Consider the following 16,600-nt stretch of genomic DNA (forward strand, 5'->3'; position numbering starts at 1 on the left):
TCCTCTTGATATTGATGATTCCCATAAAGTTTCGTTGAATTCCAGCCAGTAGTTGCAGAGAACTACTCCGGAAACAAAATTTTTCTCTATATGCATTCTACATAACTTATCAAGGGCCATAACTCTGAGTTAAAGGGTCTGACCGGAACAAGCTGACGATATGCGCATCTCCTCTTGATATTGATGATTCCCATAAAGTTTTGTTGAATTCCAGCCAGTTGTTGCAGAGAACTACTCCGGAAACGAAATTCGGACGGATGGACGGACGGACCGTCAGATGCGCATCTCCTCTTGATATTGATGATTCCCATAAAGTTTCGTTGAATTCCAGCCAGTAGTTGCAGAGAACTACTCCGGAAACGAAATTCGGATGGACGGACGACGCCAAAACTATACCCCCCTCCCGATTCCATCGACGGGGGATAAAAAGTTATAAAAAAAAATTGTTTAGTCAAAATAAATCCTGTTCCAGTGGTCATTTATTCTACATAGTCTCATAGGAACACACTTGCAACATACATATTTTTAACAAAGCTTTTCCAAAATATTAGGGCAAATTATTTCAATTTATATTGTGAATCATGAAATGATGGGTTAGATGAGTGATCTAGAGCCATCTTAGTGGCCCTTTATTTTATTATGAAGAAAAAAAGCTAAAGCAATCAGTGTTGTGAAAGTTTATTACTAGAGGGGCAAGTTAAAGTTAAGCTGAACTTGCGGAAAGAGCTGGACTTGCCTTTCAGCAAATTCTTTTGAAAAATAATTTCCAACACTGTAAAGCCGTTGATTCTGGTGAGCGACTCAAGGCCATCATGGCCCTCTTGTTTTAATTACAAACCACATAAAGATCTGGATTAAAGGAACATAATGTGCAACAAGCTTTTAATTATATGTGCTTTAGCACTTGCTAGAAATGAAGAGGATTTAGAATAAATACACAAATGCAATTTGGTCAAATAGATATTTTATTCAATTACTTTCATAACAATATAAAAAGCTTTTATGAAAATGAACAAGGAAAAAAAAGTAGATAAATAAATAGCTTAAGTTAACCCTGCTTTAAAATGCCTTCCCTAATGTCAGTTGTTGCTGCTTGTTTTGTTTTTTTCTTGTTTTACCATCAAATGAATAATTTTTTCACTACATTTGTATGAAGCAATATTCTTACAGATTTTTAGTGATATTTAACTTAACAAATTTCAGCGGATTCTGCAAATATGGACCACATGTTTGATGTAATATAAGCATTTTGCTGAGTATAAATAAATTAAATTTACAAATGTACATTCAAAGTCCACACAATTTTTTTAGAAAAATGAATAAAGAATACATATGGATATTTGTTAGTTTCATGGAAAGATCAGAGATGATATTTCACTGGATAAAAATCTGATGTAATATTGATGACAAGTGACATACCTACAAAGTGAAAATAAAGCAGGTGCTGGTGTTGATGAATAAAAAATAATTTGATCTATGTAAAACAAACAACTTTTCTATTCATATTGTGCTTTTTTCTATGGTTTTAACATACTTCCGCAGATTTCTGCCATTGTGATACTTTATACAGCAATCTACTAAAACACATACAGATATAACATTATGTACTATACATATTTCCAAACTATCAAAAAAATCTACATTTATTTGCATTGATTTACGACTGTTCAAGATGAACAAACCACTTCTCATTAGGAGTTAACTTCTAATGGTTATAGTAGAGGCATGGTCATCTCTACCCTTACAACATTTTAATTTATAATACACACGGCAATATGAATATTCTGAACAAAGGTCAACAACGTGTTAGTTTGGCATCACATATACCAGCAACACCTACATAATTTCTTTTTTACACAGCTTAATTAATGTTGCAGACTTGTCCTACTTTGAAGTTTTGTCTAAACTTGAGCTTATATAGAGTATAGGAATCTTACACCAGCTGATGGAAACCAGCTCATAGATACCAGTAATATCAAGGTGGCAACAAGTTCTACTTAACAGTAACCCAAGAGTAAGATATTTCCTTCAGCAGGGAATTCCCCAGACGCTTTTAGCGCATCGGCACCGATGCGCTAAAATTTCAGAACAAGAAATCCCGATGCGCTTAAAATTATCATAGCGCTTTAAAAAATGACCGATATTCCTTTCTATTGTGTCTATAAGTTAACCCCAATTAGCCAAATAAACAAGCCAATATACATGTCCTGTGTAGATAATTACCCGAGGCGTATAAACAACCCGATACACTGATTGCCTTGAGACTGTGTGACGTCACAGACACCTGTCATCGATGTCTGCAGACGACTGTTGGTGCACTTTCAGGTGTTGTCAATTACCGTGTATTGAGATGGGTGGAATTTAACCGCGGCATGTGTGATATTTACATGTTTCAGGTAGGTGAAATACATTTTATTGTTTTGATAGTATAATTGGCATTAATTGACTTGCGATATAACAGTTTGATATTTAGGGATGAATGGGTTAATTGTCTTGATATAAGTGTAATGTTTAATTTCATCTTTCACTTTCTTACGACCGTAACGTCTAAGCAGTACTGTAGTATTAAGATTTCAAAAAATAATATGTCTAACATGAATAAGGGAAGCCTAGTTCACTATCAATTAAAGAGTTTTTGTGAGCAATGTCGTTGAAACTGTCTCAGGATCATTTTGCTATTTAATATATACATGATAATCGTATTTTACTTGGATTAAACTGCATAGATATTCAGAATAAATTTGGTTGATGGCTACTTTAACATTGAAAACATTTACGACTGTTTATTATCAACTTGCAACTGAGTGAAAACAACAACAAAAACTTTACATCAACAATCCCACTTAGAGACATTGGTCATTTTCTTTTTTAATTGAAAAAAAAAGAGTAAAAATATCTTGTAAACTGTTTCTGTTAACTGAATCCCCAAAATGAAAAAAAAAATTAATTTTGCAGATGGACAGCTTTGTGAAGTGCAATCTACTGTCCATGCCCCTTAGCATTGGTTTGTCAGGACATACAGGAGCTGGCCAGGCACTTTGGTGTAGATATGGAGCAGTGCCGCAGCCACTGGCACCAGGTACGTGCCAGTCTAGAGGGGATTGATCAGTCAGCCGACCAGACCATGATCTGGATTACTGGCAACCTTTCTACCAGTCATCCAGCTCTTTAAAGAATTGCTGCTGTGGGTCTCCTCCTCCCAACCTCTACTGCAGGTAATTATTATTAAATTGATTAATTCTTGAACATTAATGAAATTCCAATGACAGTTGCAGATGTGTAACACTTTGCTAGAAGTTTTTCAACATCTCAAATATAATTTTTTTTGACTTCGTTAAGTTTAAACAGGCTAGAAGTTTTAAATTTTCAAAAATTCATAGCAAACAAACAAAATAAATAAATGACATGAGGTTAACATAAATGATTATTAATTTCAGATTGTGAGCGAGGATTCAGCTGCCTGAAGAGAGTTAAGACTGAAAACAGGAATTGTCTCTCTGTTTAAGTTCTAAACTATCTTCTTGCCGTCTCCCTTCAAGGACCCCCATTAGAATCTTTCAACTTTGAGAAGGCAGTCAAGGCATGGAAGGACAACAAACCTAGAAGACAGGCCCACTTTTAATGATGTTAATGAAGAAAAAAAAAAACTGAAATATACTCATTTAAATGGGACACACACATACATATAAATGTTGATCACATGTTGTGAACTTGTGTTTATATATAATTGTTTATTTATTTGAATTGTTGGATATGGAAAAAATAAATAATAAAAATTAAGAAAATGTTTATCAAGTGAAAAGCTTTCATTATTTGTTTTAAAACAGCCCACAGCAGTATATTGACACCTAAAATGGCAAAAAAATTCGACATGCGGTATGGGGGTCAAGACCCCCTCCCACACCCACCCCCGTCTAATTAAAAAAATGTAGCGCTTAAAAAAATTCCTGGGGAATTCCCTGCTTCAGTGATGAAAGCCAGTGTTTCAATCTTGCAAATTGCAGTCAAATTACTTAAAAAGAAGTTACGAAAAAAAAAAGTATTTCATTAAAAACTTTTTTCTTATAGTACTCTCTTAAATTAATGCTGCATTCATATTTCATAACAACAGAAAATTGCCAGAATAACATCATATTATAGCATGTATCTTATCTTATGTGAGGGATGTAAAATGACATTTTCTAGCACAGGTGGTTCACTAGGAAATCCCGTCTGATATGCAAGAATGTGAGACAGTAAATCAGGCTTAATGTAGCCAGGGTCTTCTATTTGAAAGACCCTGATATAGCTCAAAACTGAATTCCTTTACACTAACAAATAGCAGTTTAGTATTCAAGGCAAGTCAAGTCTGTAGCAAAACTTGAGCCGGGTGAGTGTTTAAAGCATTTTTTTCTCATGTTCATGCATTTTAATATCAAACCTTAATAATATAATAAATAAATATCAAACAATCCTAGGATATATTTACAATATATACAAAATTTTGATATGATGTGGTAAAAATATGACAGCTCAAACTATTTTGCATGATTTTATACATATTTTCAAGGCTTTGGAGTTTTAATAAATACATCCCCAAAAACCTTAATTTCAAAAATCAACCCTACATATACAAGACTGGTGTCTGCGTTCTTCAATATTGTTGTACACATAGGACGAAACTGATGAATTTCACAACCAGAAATAATATCACTATCATCTGAGACACATATAAGAAATTAAAAAAAGATGAAAATCTGATCCTTTCAGTTCAAAAAAAAAGTTTTCCCTTTCTCTCTATTGTACAATTCAACTGATTTATGACGAGGATCAATATTTGTTTGTCACAGTGAAGGTTTTGTTTGGTTCTAAGATATATTCTATAGAGGTCGGGGTTCAAAGGTGTATTTTGCGGAGGTCAGGGTCAGTTTTAAAAGTTTTTCTGTCAGGGGGGGCTAGCAATGTTGGTGCATTAAGCTCAAATGATAACTGCCTTCCACAAGCTTAACTGCCAATTTCTTCACATGAATTATTCAAAACACCAATGAAGGATGAATTGCATTGAATATATTGTAGATGATCTAATCCTTAATGAGAAACTTGTGCCCCCTTCTTTGGTCTTGATTGCACAATCTGAGGTTAGTCCTAAGGCTATCCCTTTGTGGCTTACTAGTTTAGTTCCAGAGAAAAAGGTGACCATTCTGGCCCCATGAGACAAAAAAGTAATCAGGTGATTTCCTTGAAAATAACTTTTGGAGGGTCCCATGAAGAAAGCTTATCATATGGGATTCATGGAAAAAAAGTTTAAATAAGGCAATGTTTAAACCCCTTTTCAAGCATATCGTAATCTCTATATAACATAAAGATATCAACAATTGTTTCTATTTGAAACTGGAATCCTTGAATGCCACTTTGAAAGTTCTAATCAGCCAGTCAATATCTTTTAAAATTATTGCAACTTTAAGACTGTCTGGTCATGGATTTCTTGATACAATATCATGAATTAAAGTTAAAACATGCAAAGTGAAACTTGTTTATAAATGTTTATGATAAAAAACAGCTTACACTTGCTGATTGCTAGCAATTAAACTGTTTTTCTTGCAGACCACTTGCACAAGTGCTTTTCATACATTATGTACACTATAATTTCTTTAAAAAAATGTCTGTACTCGGTATACATAAGCTTCTAGCACTAATTTGGCACTAACAAAATTAATAATGATAAAATCTGGATAAAAAAGGAGTACTACATGTATATAAATTTCATGTAACAGTATGAAGAAAAATATTCTTAAAGAACAAAGAAATATCTGAAGAAACAAATGTACGAGAACATTCAAAAAGGATATTGTTAAACAATCATTGTATTTTGTATTGTCTCCACTTCTACAATATCCTTGCAGACACAAATGTAATCCAAAATTTGCATACAAACATGGTATATTGACCTAGATTTTATTCTTGTGATTCGTCGACTTATAACATTGACAGTGGGGCTGTGTATTGCCAGCCAGGTGGCAATCCACATTTCTGACAGTTAATATATCAGACCACAATTCAATTACATAAAGAAATTACAATGTTCTTTAAAAAAAATTCATATGAAAAATAAAAATGCAAATGTAGAATGACATTAACATAACTCTGTTAACAACAGTTAAATTTTACCTTCCAACCAAAAATGTTATAAAACAAATTTTTCACAGGTTATTTGTTTTAACCTAAAATGCTTGCTTCTTCCAACAAATATTCATTTAGGATCAGTAGTGGTATTTGCACATTATCACCATGTTACCTAATTTTTTTAGCAAATGGTGACGAGAAGAAATACTTTTTTTCATTAGTACAATGTATTGTGCGGAAAGTATAGATGCCAAAGTTAATTAAATACCAGAAAAATATATGAATAAAAAAAAGGTTATTTTTCTTGTCAAAATTTACTAATAAAACGTTAAGTTTTGTGGTACCACAGTGACCATTCTTAAAGTTGTCTTTCTTTTCAAAAGTGATAAATGAAATCTTTACAGCAAACAAACATTTTCAAAATTAAAAGATAACAATGATTCTAGACTGAGACTGTACAAACATAAAATGAATTAACCTGTACCCCACTAAATATTTTACATGGACTTGTCCATCAAAACATTTATCATTTTCAGGTACATACTGAACAGAGAAGACAACTGATCTTGGTCTGCACTGGTCAGGATCAGTTACTACCAACAAGGTAAGGGTTGGTTAAAATAAATAAAGGTGATGCAATTCTACCTTAGAGTAAAAGATTTCATCTCAAAAAAAGAAAAATTCTTCCAGATTATTTAATCTACACCTGCCTATCTCTTAGAATGAGAAATTCAACTGACACAACAGCACCTTTCCAGGGACTAACCATAACAAAAACACTTATGGATTGCAGCTCTGAGTACAATACAGACAACATCGTGTCAGTATACAATCATGTATCATGATAGAATCCATGATCACAGAATGAAGGTGTTGGCCATCATGAAAGCGAAGAAAAAGAGAGCAAAGTCTTCTGACGCTGCCGTCATATAGCCCATCAGTTTGTTGTAGGTCTGTAGAATGGCAGGCTTGATTCCACATAACATTAATAACCCTAACAACATTGATGACTTGTGTGGTAACATAACATTCTGTAAACAAATAAAGGCATATACATGTTACATCAGGAGTTAAGACAAAAGTAAATTATCTATCAACAGTGTATGGACAAAATATCTTGAGCGTAACAAATCTGTCCAAGCCATTGTTTGATGAAAGATTTCTTTTTGAATAAAGTGAAATATGTTGTAAGTTGACAATCAAAATAACAATAACTGCAGACTGTAGGTAAAAAAGATTATTATAAAATAGTGTTTATAATAACCAATAAAAATAATCTTCAAAAAAAATTTAGCATTCAATAATTATCAATTGAAATGTTCTGTATTTTTTAATAAAGTATCTTTAGATCTTCTTTTCTAAAAGGTATTTTCTAACATCCATTATTTTATATAAATAAATATTTGTAATGTTGAAATTCCCTGATGAAAAAAAGCAATAATTTTGAAAAGATATGCTAATTTTTCATTAATATTAATTTGTAGAAAAAGCATTTAATGAGTGACTGTATTAATGTGAAATGGAAGAAAAACAACATACATGTAGCATTTTATGTTTGAACATGAAGAACGAAGCTTCCATGCAGGCAAATGGTAACACAACAGACTGAAATAAAACAATACAAGATTAAAAATAACAAAACATTACATTGCAAACTTATTTTAGGATTATCTGCCCTTGTGAAAATTATGACATCACATGTTGATAATGAACAAGTATACAAATTTTAAAGTTATTGAAAAGAGAATTGGTAGTAAGAAAATGGATTTTAAACTATTTCATGTCACAGGGACTTTGACTTTTTTTAGCTCAAATTTGGTGTAATAAGTAAAATTCATTATGAAGTTTAAACATTATTCCTTTGTAGTATTGAAGTGATGGACAATAAACATGAAAATTGTCGACTAGTGGGTCATTACGATACCTCCACTTTTTTTTTCAAATAGTGGAGCTAGAAAAAGATGAAATTCGAATGAACCTTTTATCAGAGTATTCAACTTTTCATGCATTGTAAGTTTCTTAAAAAATGGGACCCACCTGAAAGTAAAATACACCATAGCCTGTAGATAGAACTCTCCTACATAAATATGCTACCATAACACACAACACAATTCTCAAAAATTCAAAATGTTTCAACATCATTTTAGCATCAGAGCTACTACGACTAGTATTTAAAGATTCATCTGCTGATTTCGAGTCATTTTGAACACTGTGTGGTTTTCTTATGGGTGAAATCTTCACTGTATTTCTAATAGGTCTGGACGTGGCTTCCATGCTGCCACTTTGTGTATTCTCAGTATGGGCAGATCTTTGTCTAAGAGTAGTTCCAGCATTTTCAACTTGTATTTCTCTTCTAGTCTCTGTATTTTCTGCAGTTGGGGGCTGCTGTTCATTTGGGCTATCTGAAATAAGTTTAATCAGAAATATGAATACAAGTTTAACAGTTTCAAATTAATTATCAGTCTAACAGGAAATTGCATCACAAAAGTAAACATCTTTTTCAGAGATGATGTACACTTTACCTATAAAGGCTATATAAAAACATACAAGAGCCTTTTTACATTACTATAACTAAGGAGCTCTTTACAATTTTCAAGTAATTCTTAAAATACATAACTTCACCGTCACTACTTTGTTTTGCTTTGCATTTAAATTTAAGTCTTCAAAAGTGAAAAGTTTCTAATCCAGAGATTTTAGTTTTTGAAAAAATAGAATGCTATATATCTCTTTAATTAAAAATATATCATAATCTGAAGTATAGTTTTAAAAGCTACAGTCACTGAGTTAATAACAGTGCAAGTCAACCCAAGGTTGACTGTAATTCAGTTTATGATACAGAAGAATGATAAATTGTACAAGAAACGTCTCTGTCTGACATTTTCACACCTTAGTGACCTTTACAACACTTTACAAGGGGTTAAGTATGGTATATAGCGTGAGCCCTGGGATAGGCACTCAATGACTCAAACATGTGCTTCTAAAGATTTCAAGAAACAGCTTTGCTGTTGAAAGTATCATTTAAATATATGTGCTATCAGTATCAATAAAAACCCTACATTTTAAACATATGGAAAATTATTAGAGTCAGTGTACCCGGTTCCGCACAGGACCCGGTCCCGCACACTTTCCCATTTTTCATTTTTTCTTGAAAATTCAAATGAATTTATTCAGTTTTCATTTGTGTTTTACTGAACTGGCATGTTTTCAACAGGATATGACATAATCTGGGATCTTGCACCCCAGCCTTTCCCTAAAGAGTGCAGACAAAAATGTAAATACATGTACATGGCTGTGTAGGTCACACATAAAAACATCTTTTTCAGCAATTAAACCATGCTAATTTCTATTTCAATGTTAAGATATTTATAAAATATATATTTGAAAATAAATGTATGTTTTTGTTTTGGCAAATTTGCTGTTAGTTATGAAATATATGCACATGATTTAACTTCTCCCAATAACCAAACGTCAAGTCATTTCACTTTGATTCTTTTGTTTAAAATGATACCAAACTCTTAATCGAACAAGTCATAACTAAACAGATGAAAAAACCTTCAATAATAATGTTTCATGTCTGTGTTTACTACCTACAAGTGGTAAAAAAGTATCTTTCAATTGCTGTTACATGTTTCCTGTGTGCTACTATGCTTGGAAATAAATGTTTGTATACTGTAGTAAGAATGTGCTTTAAATTTATTTGAACTCCTGAAAATTTGCAAAACAATGTAACTTATCTGGACTTAGAGATGTTAAATAATTTATAAAACATGTTTAAGATGTACAATAACCTTTCAGTATAAAAGTGGCCTTGTGTGCAGAACCGAGCGGTCTCACTAAAAAGCGTCCCGAAGGATTTTACCGTCCCGAAGCGTCCTGAAGCGTCCCGAAGCATTATTGTTAATTTAAACAGTCAGAAGGGTTATATTTATTGTAAATAATGTATATTATTATGTATTGAGGTATTTGTGGTAGAAAAAAATAATCTTACTTATCATTTTTTTCTATTTATATAAAAAAACTAATATACCTTCGACTCCAGTTCACTTGCTCAAAAACCACCGTATACCGACAAAGCGTCCGGAAGGTTAAATTAAATAGTTATCGAAACCAAAATTATTTTGAAATACTTCGTAATTTTAGTTAATGAAATAGTTATGTAAGTAAAAATAATAAGAAAAATGTTTTCCATACATAAAATTATCTTTATAGCGCCCGAAATCGTACGTCTATCCACGCATAGTTCAAGTTGCTAACTGACTAACATAGCGTCCCGAAACGTATTCATGTTTTTTTATTTTTATCTAAGCCAAAGATAAATCGTAATTAAGTTAATTTATGATATGTGTAAGTGACATCAAAAAGGAAATAAACATTTCATCCACAAAATATCATTTTTACAGCGCGAAAACTGACGTTTCCCATGTTGCGCTAACAAAGCGTCCCGAAGAATTTAGCGTCCCGAAATGTCATGAAGCGTCCCGAAGCATTATTGTTAATTTAAACAGTCAGAATGGTTATATTTATTGTAAATAATGTACATTATTATGTATTGAGGTATTTTGTGGTAGAAAAAAATAATCTTACTTATCATTTTTTCTATTTATATAAAAAAACTAATATACCTTCGACTCCAGTTCACTTGCTCAAAAACCACCGTATACCGACAAAGCGTCCGGAAGGTTTAATGTTTATCTGAACCAAAATTATTTTGAAATACTTCGTAATTTTAGTTAATGAAATAGTAATGTAAGTAACAATAGCGAGAAAAATGTTTTCCATACATAAAATTATCTTTATAGCGCCCGAAATCGTACATCTATCCACGCATAGTTCAAGTTGCTAACTGACTAACATAGCGTCCCGAAACGTATTCATGGTTTTTATTTTTATCTAAGCAAAGATAAATCGTAATTAAGTTCTTTTATGATACGTATAAGTGACATTAAAAAGGAAATAAACATTTCATCCACAAAATATTATTTTACAGCGCGAAAACTGACGTTTCCCATGTTGCGCTAACAAAGCGTCCCGAAGAATTTAGCGTCCCGAAATGTCATGAAGCGTCCCGAAGCATTATTGTTAATTTAAACAGTCAGAATGGTTATATTTATTGTAAATAATGTATATTATTATGTATTGAGGTATTTGTGGTAGAAAAAAATAATCTTACTTATCATTTTTTTCTATTTATATAAAAAAACTAATATACCTTCGACTCCAGTTCACTTGCTCAAAAACCACCGTATACCGACAAAGCGTCCGGAAGGTTTAATGTTTATCGAAACCAAAATTATTTTGAATGACTTCGTAATTTTAGTTAATGAAAAAGTTATGTAAGTAACAATAGCGAGAAAAATGTTTTCCATACATAAAATTATATTATCTTTATTACGCCCGAAACCGTACGTCTATCCACGCATGTTTCAAGTTGCTAACTGACTAACATAGCGTCCCAAACGTCTTCATGGTATTTTTTTTATCTAAGCAAAGATAAATCGTGTTTTTTTTCTTTTATGTTATGTGTAAGTGACATAAAGAAGGAAATAAACTTTTCATCCACAAAATATCATTATACAGCACAAAAACTGACGTTTCCCATGTTGCGCTAACAAAGCGTCCCGAACAAATTTAGCGTCCCGAAGCAGTTTCACTTTTAACATCGATATAATTAAAAGAAATCACTATCCATTTAAATATTGTTTTTTTTTCTAGATGATATTATTCAGGAAGACAGTTCTTCTCTATCAAATATTATTTGATATCCAGAAGATTAAAGTAGACTTGGACGTGCGCAGTTGATGACACACTCTCATATTCCTAAAATTAGGAAGCGTCCGGAAGATGTTATTGTAATCCAAAAAAAGTTGATATTGTAATAAATTGTATATAGCCGAATACAATCATTATCAAGTAACATTTGTTTTTATGGATAATATTAATCGGTTCACGTTAGCCATGTCGCGCTAACAAAACGTCCGGAAAAAAAACCCTGATAGTATTTGAAATAAATGGTAACTTATTGAAATCATTGTTTATTCTAAATTGTACCGATCATGACATTATGTATTATCTATAAAGAATGTCATTCCTAGAATGATGTGATGCATGCATGCGTATGTATGTATAGTTCGACATTTAAATTTGCACGTGAAAGTCGTGCATAACAGTTATCTACAACTATAAAGAATGTCATTCCTAGAATGATGTGAAATGTATTATTGGAATGTCATTCATAGATTTGAAAATGTATTCAAACAAAAGACACAGTAAATAAAAAGGGAGAAACACATTAACAACAACATCATAATAACAAGCCGTGCGTAGGTATCGAACCTATTAGTTCAAATCATTTAAAGTAACAGTGACGTTGATTTACCACCTGAGCTATCACGATGTTAGAATTAAACTATATGAGTCGCGTCACGACAAAACCAACGTAATGCGTTTGCGACCAGCATGGATCCAGACCAGCATGGATCCAGACAAGCCTGGGCATCCGCGCAGTCTGATCAGGATCCATGCTGTTCGCTTACAAACCCTATAACAAGTAGAGAATCTGATAGCGCACAGCATGTTGGTTTTGTCATGGCGCGGCTCTTATCTAGTTGTTGATACTATCGTTTTCGGATAATATGCAGAATTTTCCCTTTTAATGGACTTTCCCAACAATATACAACAATATACATAGAACACATATAACATGATTTAAAAAGTACATTGCCACTCATATGTTGAGTTATAAAAGACTTTAGTAACAATTCAACGAATAAAGAGACTTACGTAATTACTGCTATATATACTATATGCATGCTTATATCGTTAAAGCTAAGAAGCAGACGCTTATCGTTAAATAAAAAATCATTAAAATACACGACGATAAAAAACTGAATGTGGAAAAAAGGCACTATTGCGCAATTCAAAAAAAATTCTTCGGGACGCTTTGTTAGCGCAACATGGGAAACGTCAGTTTTCGCGCTGTAAAATAATAGTTAGTCAGTAAGCGACTTGAACTATATAAATTGAAAAAAAAATGATAAGTAAGATTATTTTTTTCTACCACAAATACCTCAATACATAATAATATACATTATTTACAATAAATATAACCATTCTGACTGTTTAAATTAACAATAATGCTTCGGGACGCTTAATGACATTTCGGGACGCTAAATTCTTCGGGACGTTTTGTTAGCGCAACATGGGAAACGTCAGTTTTCGCGCTGTAAAATAATATTTTGTGGATGAAATGTTAATTTCCTTTTTAATGTCACTTACACATATCATAAAAGAACTTAATTACGATTTATCTTTGCTTAGATAAAAATAAAAACCATGAATACGTTTCGGGACGCTATGTTAGTCAGTAAGCGACTTGAACTATGCGTGGATAGATGTACGATTTCGGGCGCTATAAAGATAATTTTATGTATGGAAAATTTTTTCTCGCTATTGTTACTTATTTTACTATTTCATTAACTAAAATTACGAAGTATTTCAAAATAATTTTGGTTTAGATAAACATTAAACCTTCCGGACGCTTTGTCGGTATACGGTGGTTTTTGAGCAAGTGAACTGGAGTCGAAGGTATGTTAGTTTTTTTTATATAAATAGAAAAAAATGATAAGTAAGAATATTTTTTTCTACCATAAATACCTCAGTACATAATAATATAGCTCATTTACAATAAATATAACCCTTCTGGCTGTTTAAATTAACAATAATGCTTCGGGACGCTTCAGGACGCTTCGGGACGCTAAAATCCTTCGGGACGCTTTTTAGTGAGACCCTTTGGTAGAGACGTAACGGCCGTGACAAGACCAAAAAATTGTAGGCGTATATGCCGGTTTTCCTGTAAAGGCAGACATCTGTGTAATATCAATTTGTAAAATCTGTCGGTTTTGCAGTCTAACTCTAAGTATGATCGAAATGTCTTGGGTACGAAAGACTCGAGATCTCCAAATTACTTCGAAATTATTTACGAAAGTTTTAGTCCTCAGAAACAAATGGGCATCAATAAATAAACATAATATTATAAGTCATCAAATTCATAACATATTTTGCTTTATAACATACCTTATGAGCTTAACAGGCTGATAATTATGCTCGTGAAGTAGGTCGAAAAATATACCGGAAGTTGTCGGATTTCTTTTAACCTAATTATCGGCTAATTCAGAGACGAATAGATTATCTACATCTCTGGCTAATTCTATTTCAATATCCACTTTGCAATTATAAACTACAAAATTTATCCGATAAATAATGTCTTTTTCAAAAATTCTGGAATATAATACAAAAAAATGTGATGATAAGGCGGATGAGTAAGTTAAATATTGCAAGCCGTCAAGCACTATGACCCAATTAATTTACTATCCCATTCATAGAATTATGTGACCTTTCAAATTATATCCGCTACGTTTCTTATACCGTAATTCAAGCTCAATTGCACATTATTTTCAAAAAATAAATTTCTTGTCTCCACTTCTGTTCGCAATAAATGGAAGTTTTCAGAAATTCAGAGCACTATTTTTCACTCGCGGCGGTTATGCGTCGGTCATGGTCGGGTGATCACTATGAATTCAGCTTACGTTGATATGTTAGAATACAATATAGCATTTAGAGTGGCGATGAAACGTCACAGCAGTGGGCGTTACCCTGTATGGTTGGAAATTTCGGGTTTGTAAGTGCACTAGTTGGGACTACGTCCCAACTAAAAAAGTATTCATGCCCACAGTTATGATAAATTACCTTAAAAAAATGACATTTTATATGCCTCATTTGTGACTTATTGTTATTAAGTGAATTTACATATCTTAAGCAGTTTCAATTAATAAGGTTGTCTCATTTCAAAATAATTAAATGATATAAACCTATAAAAACTCTTCAATTATTATATCTTAACAGGAAAAAAAATCTAAAAATATAAAGTTAATATAAAAAACAAGAATATAGATCAACAAGGCAAAGGTAACGTTCATAGGACGCAGCCCCCCGACTAAAGTATACACTAATATTAGGAGTCAGTTTGATCTTGACCTTGACTTGAGCAGGCTCAATCAAACCGAGCCTGCAACATTTTCAATTTTGCCGTGTTGGGCTTTCTTTAGGGATTCTGTATTTATCTATTTTATGATCACATCCGTGTTATTTGTGCCGTGTGGCGGCTGTAAAAAGTCTCCCCGTACATTCAATGATGTTATATTTTCGATCCTTGAAGATCGATCAGCATGACATTATTGTTGTGCTTGTGGTATTTTTAGTTTCAACTTTTCGGCATTTTCTAGTTGGGTGTTTCCAATATTCCTACTTGAATAATGTTGAATCACCCTTGGGATATGTTGCCTGCTTTTTAAATTTGTCTTTTGACGTCTTATCTGTGATACGCAGGCTTCATAACCTCTGATCCCCTTTCAAAATTCCATTTTATTTAGTTCCGCCCATTGTTTTCTCGTTTAGGGCACACGCTTTTTATTACTTGGGGACCATACGCCACTTTTCATGGAATGGCACGGAAGTGTCACATTGAAGGTTCCATGATAACCGCCGTATGAACACATCTGAGGATGTTTCTAAATTCAAAACTTTACTATTTCATGTTTAAATGTTGAATTCTGCTTAAGCCGGTGCTAAGGGGCGTGGACGGTAACTTGCACTTTCCAGTACCGTCCATGAACAGGCTCAATCAAACCGAGCCTGCAACATTTTCAATTTTGCCGTTTTGGGCTTTCTTTAGGGATTCTGTATTTATCTATTTTATGATCACACCCGTGTTATTTGTGCCGTGTGGCGGCTGTAAAAAGTCTCCCCGTACATTTAATCAATGATGTTATATTTTCGATCCTTGAAGATCGTTCAGCACGACATTATTGTTGTGCTTGTGGTATTTTTAGTTTCAACTTTTCGGCATTTTCTAGTTGGGTGGTTCCAATATTCCTACTTGAATAATGTTGAATCACCCTTGGGATATGTTGCCTGCTTTTTAAATTTGTCTTTTGACGTCTTATCTGTGATACGCAGGCTTCATAACCTCTGATCCCCTTTCAAAATTCCATTTTATTTAGTTCCGCCCATTGTTTTCTCGTTTAGGGCACACGCTTTTTATTACTTGGGGACCATACGCCGCTTTTCATGGAATGGCACGGAAGTGTCATATTGAAGGTTCCATGATAACCGCCGTATGAACACATCTGAGGATGTTTCATAATTCAAAATTTTACTATTTCATGTTTAAATGTTGAATTCTGCTTAAGCCGGTGCTAGGGGGCGTGGACGGTAACTTGCACTTTCCAGTACCGTCCATGAACAGGCTCAATCAAACCGAGCCTGCAACATTTTCAATTTTGCCGTTTTGGGCTTTCTTTAGGGATTCTGTATTTATCTATTTTTTGAGGTAGTCCTAAACGGTGCTCTACACATCATCTCAGGTATATAAATATTTCTGCCAAATAGATTTTTATTTCATAATATTGGTTTAAAAAAACAGAGCGGACACAAATTTTGA

General features: G+C 33.0%; 1 protein-coding gene and 1 long non-coding RNA gene across 3 annotated transcripts; one reads left to right on the forward strand and one right to left on the reverse strand.

Moving 5' to 3' along the window:
* The first annotated feature begins 2,033 nt into the window (after nt 1-2,033).
* LOC132721640 (uncharacterized) lies at nt 2,034-3,789 on the forward strand. Of its 2 annotated transcripts, XR_009624492.1 has the most exons (3): nt 2,034-2,396; nt 2,956-3,215; nt 3,438-3,789. It is a non-coding gene; the product is annotated as an uncharacterized LOC132721640 (long non-coding RNA). The 2 variants fall into 2 exon arrangements; XR_009624491.1 differs by having other exon boundaries at nt 2,034-3,215.
* Nucleotides 3,790-3,968: 179 nt separating this feature from the next.
* Nucleotides 3,969-8,497, reverse strand: LOC132721638 (uncharacterized; the record flags this gene model as incomplete). Its single annotated transcript, XM_060705971.1, is given in 3 exon segments — nt 3,969-7,133; nt 7,642-7,707; nt 8,140-8,497. Coding segments are annotated over 3 exon segments (598 nt in total), but the record flags the coding sequence as incomplete, so codon positions are not given.
* Nucleotides 8,498-16,600: the final 8,103 nt, after the last annotated feature.

Source organism: Ruditapes philippinarum, unplaced genomic scaffold, assembly GCF_026571515.1.
Source record: "Ruditapes philippinarum isolate M1 unplaced genomic scaffold, ASM2657151v2 ctg5037_1_1_1_1, whole genome shotgun sequence".
Classification (NCBI taxonomy): Eukaryota; Metazoa; Mollusca; class Bivalvia; order Venerida; family Veneridae; genus Ruditapes; species Ruditapes philippinarum.